Source organism: Microtus ochrogaster, chromosome 5 (genome assembly GCF_000317375.1).
Source record: "Microtus ochrogaster isolate Prairie Vole_2 chromosome 5, MicOch1.0, whole genome shotgun sequence".
NCBI lineage: Eukaryota > Metazoa > Chordata > Mammalia > Rodentia > Cricetidae > Microtus > Microtus ochrogaster.
Window position 1 is genome coordinate 31,260,435 of NC_022012.1, and position 4,310 is coordinate 31,264,744.

The 4,310-nt window shown below is 45.2% G+C and overlaps 1 protein-coding gene across 1 annotated transcript in view; it reads left to right on the forward strand.

Moving 5' to 3' along the window:
* The window catches only part of Siae (sialic acid acetylesterase), a 39,733-nt gene that overhangs the window by 31,954 nt on the left and 3,469 nt on the right, over positions 1 to 4,310 (forward strand). Inside the window, exons 8-9 of the mRNA XM_013346321.1 lie at positions 997 to 1,154; positions 3,148 to 3,343. Coding sequence (XP_013201775.1) covers positions 997 to 1,154; positions 3,148 to 3,343 — 354 coding nt within the window. The remainder of the gene's footprint in view (positions 1 to 996; positions 1,155 to 3,147; positions 3,344 to 4,310) is intronic.

Sequence of the window (4,310 nt, forward strand, 5' to 3'; positions counted from 1 at the left end):
GACTCACTGACTCAGCTTCTTTCTCCCAGCCTTCTGTTCTGTTTACTCCACCCACCTAAGGGTGGGCCTATCAAGGGGCCTAGGCAGTTTCTTTATTCCTTAACCAATGAAATCAACAGATTGATATATGACACTCCCACATCATAGGCTGGCACACATTAATCTCAGCTTCCAAGGTCAAAGCAAACCTCATGACTGACCTCAGAGTCAATGGGTGGAGGAATACACTGCTTCTTATAATAAGAGGAACTGCAAAGTCACATTCAAGAGGTGTGGATGTGAGGAGGAGTGAAGACTTGGGGTCTTTTTGAGACTTGCCACGTACAGGGTGGAGTCTCCTTTGCTTCTCTCTGGTGCATGCTCATCTATCAGCTCCCTGTGGCAGTGTAACAAATTACCCCGGATACGTAGCTAAAAACATTATTGTTATCTACTCATATTGCACGGCTGGCAAGACTGAGCTAGGTCGTGTTTGTTCATCTCTGTCCTAGGTATTGTTAGTGAGACTTGCTAGTGTGGCCATAATCTGACTGCAGCATCTAGAATTCACATGACTGGCCCTTCAGCTGCTGTTTTTAGCTGTCTCCATATTATGTCCCAAACCTTCTCTATTTACAGTTTCTCCAGCAGAGTAGCTGGATATTTTTTGTCCTTTCATGGCTAATGGATGATTTTAAGAACACGAAGCTACAAGCAAAGGCCTCTGGACATAGATTCAGAAGCTGTATACAAATTCTGCCTCATTTCATTGATCAGCAAACCACAGGGTGAGCCTAAATTGAGTAGAAAAAAGAATGAGACTTACAATACATTGTAAAAAGTCACGTGGCTGTTGGAGACTATGCTGTCCATCCCCGGAAACACCCTCAACAATATGAGATGCTCAGAAAATACTTGAATAAATGTTTGCACAAAACAGTGGAGCAGAAGCAAAGTATCAGTGAGAAGCATCCAGGAGTCAAATACAGTAAAAATGACTGCATCTTTCTTTTCTAGCTGTCTTCATATACCTTGATGAACACATCAGATTATGGATTTCCTGAGATTCGCTGGCATCAAACAGCAGACTTTGGCTTTGTCCCCAACCTGAAGATGCCCAATACTTTCATGGCTGTTGCTATGGATCTCTGTGATTGGGACTCACCTTTTGGCAGGTATGCTTCCCTCTTCAACTTTGCTTCACCAGTAAATATTCTTGCCTGTTGTCTTTCAATGTGATGTTCACTTGTAATGGGATGGATTGGACTCTGGGTTGGAGCTTAGATGTACTACGTATCAATCATCTATGCTGGGATGTGCTGCAATAATCCAAACCAAAGCACACCTCCCCCAATACAGAAACTCTGACCAATAAACCAACCAAGACCCCCTTGGCACCTACCTCAGGAATTTGATGCCACAGGAGCTTATGTGATGCTCACACTCAGTCAAGCAGGTCAATAGAGACTTTGCTCATTGCAGTTGTTCACAGATCCAGAGCAAAAGTCTCCAAAGATCTGGGACGTAGCTTAGTAGTAGAGTGCTTATCTAATGTGTTCTAAGCTCTTGGTTCAAGCCCTACTGTCATCCCTAAAGAAATGACTCTCCAAGCTTATCTTCCTCCCATTATTACTTTTAAGTCTTATATTGGGAAGTAAGTGCTGTCATCTGGAAGCCACGTGTATTAGTGAAGGTTTCTATTGCTGTTGCAAACACAAACACCAAAACTGCTTGGAAAGGAAAGGATTTATTTCAGCATACAGTTCCACATCACAGTCCATCATCAGAGGGAGTTAGGGTAGAAATTGAAGCAGGGCAGGAACCTGGAGCCAGAGCTGATGCAGAGGCCATGTTGGAATGTGCTGCTTATGCCTGCTTTTTTCTAGAACCCAAGACCACCGGGCCAGGGTGGCATCACCCACAATGGGCTGGGCCCTCCCACAATTACAAACCAAGAAAGTGTACCCCCTCTTCCCCACAGGCCAGTCTGGCAGGGGCATTTTCTCAACTGAGGTTCCCTCTTCTCAAATGACTCTGGCTGGTGTCCAGACAACTTAAAACATACTACACAAGTCACTTTTGCTTACACTGAATCACTAAACTAAATCATGGATATAATCACCTTCGGTGAGAATAGGCTGTGGAATTGTAGTATGGACTCGGGGAAAGCTGGCACTTTTGTTGTCAGCACCAATGAATATTGCATACTAGCTGTAGGATATAGTATTCCAAATATGAAATGGAGCCTGATACATGACCTTTAGGTTACAGAAGGAACTTGATCATATTTATTGAGGGAATAAATAAAAGGCAGACAGACCTGAATGATGAACATCTGGTCAGAGGAGGGATGGCTTTTAGTGGTAGGCAGTAGATGTTAGCTGTCCTAGGCTTGGGTTATTGCGGCACATCCCAGCATGGACAGCGGATACATAGTGTACCTAAGCTGCAACCAACAGTCCAGTCCATTCCCTTACACTTCACCCTTCTCTCTCCTTTTCTTCCTTCTCGCCCTTAGTTCCTGTAAGGTTCTAAACCCATCCATCTCTCATTATCACTCACTGTTCTGAAGATCACTAGCCACTGATTATTGATTTCAGCCAATTTTAGTCTTTTCTCTTTCTTTTTTCTCCTCTTTCTTTGCCCCTTCTTTTTCCCTTCTTTTTCCTTTTTTTCTTTAGCATTTTGAGACAGACTCTCACTGAGTTGACCAGACTGGCCCTGAACGTGTGATCTTTCTGCCTCTGCCTCCTAAGTGCTGCTTGTACAGGCATGTGCTACCATACCCGGAAATCCTTTCCTCCCTTTCTTCCCTCTTCTTTAAAAAAAGTTTTTAGAGACCAGAGAGATGCCTCAGTGGTTAGGGACACTTGCCACTTTTCCAGAGGTCCCCAGTTTGGTTTCCAGAACCCATATGATGGCTCACAACTCTCTATTACTCCAGTTCTAGAGGATGTGACACTCTCTTCTGGCCCCCACGGGCACCAGGTGTGTATGTGATGGAGACATACACGCAGGCAAAACATACGTACACATAAAATAAAAATAAATGCACCTTTGAAGAATTGTTACTTTATCCCTACTTGAGTGCTTTGAATACTCTGCCTTATAACATGTAGTTATTGTTGCGCTCAGTCCCATCCTCCTCCTTGTGTTCTTACACTGCAGCATCCACCCTCGAGATAAACAGACTGTGGCCTACCGACTGCACTTGGGGGCTCGAGCTGTGGCTTATGGTGAGAAAAATTTGACCTTTCAAGGACCACTACCTAAGAAGATAGAACTCTTGGCTTACAACGGGCTGCTCAACCTCACATATGACCAGGAAATCAAGGTGCATAGGCAGGATAACAAGACATTTGAGGTGAGAACAGCAGGGGGAGAATGAGGATGGGTTTATGTCTGTGGTAGTGGGGAGTCTTTCCCCCACCGGGGCCCTTTTCCATCACTGCAGTGTGATGTCGGAACAGCTGCTGGGTGGCTGGGGTGGTGGTGAGCTCATCTCAGAAGGACAAATGCACAAGTTTGATACAGCAACCAAGGGAGGGAAAATCAGCCCCTAATGAACCATATTACTTTCCTATTTCCTTTCTCAGGGCAGCCACCTTTGCTCAGAGAATGGCCTTATTCAGACTTTATCTGTTAAATGATCATTGCTCTAAAAGGATCCCCCTAAACCTTAGCTGTCTTTTTTGTTGCACTGTGCTAAAATCTGAATTTCTCAGAGTTTAGCATCTGTTTTGAAAAACTTAAGCTGCATGATTCCCAGCTTAGTATGAACTAACATAGTCAGTCTGACCACTGATTGAAGAGGTGAATTAGAATCTCTTGTAGTTGAGGGAAGAGGCTTTCTCAGATGCCTCGTCTTTGGGAAACCTGAGGACACCAGGCTCGGAGCTGAGGTGTGAAAAGAGGGCGTGGTAGGGTATGATAATCGTGACAGGTGACCTTTGTGCAGGAGTTTAGAGCTGGAGCTCCCAGGGGTCCACGTGCCTCAGAGGCCTGGTCAGTGTCCGTCCTCTGCTAATTTCCACGCGGGCTTGAGGTGAATTTAGAGATTGTCGAGAAAGCTCTGCACTCTCCATTGTTAGCTGGTGGTCTGCCTTTCATCTGGCCCTGGAACCAACTTTGGTTGGCGTTAGGGCAGAATTTAACCTTTAGGGTCCAGATAATTTGTCTTCTCTGGATTACTTTCTAATGCCCAAGGTTCAGCAGCCATGGTGGCTCTATGTCCCGTCTTCCTGCATCCTCCTCTGGGAGTGCCAGAGAGCCACAGCTGGGTCGCTAGCTCACTCACATTCTGGCTTCAACATCTGGAGGGAGACATCAGC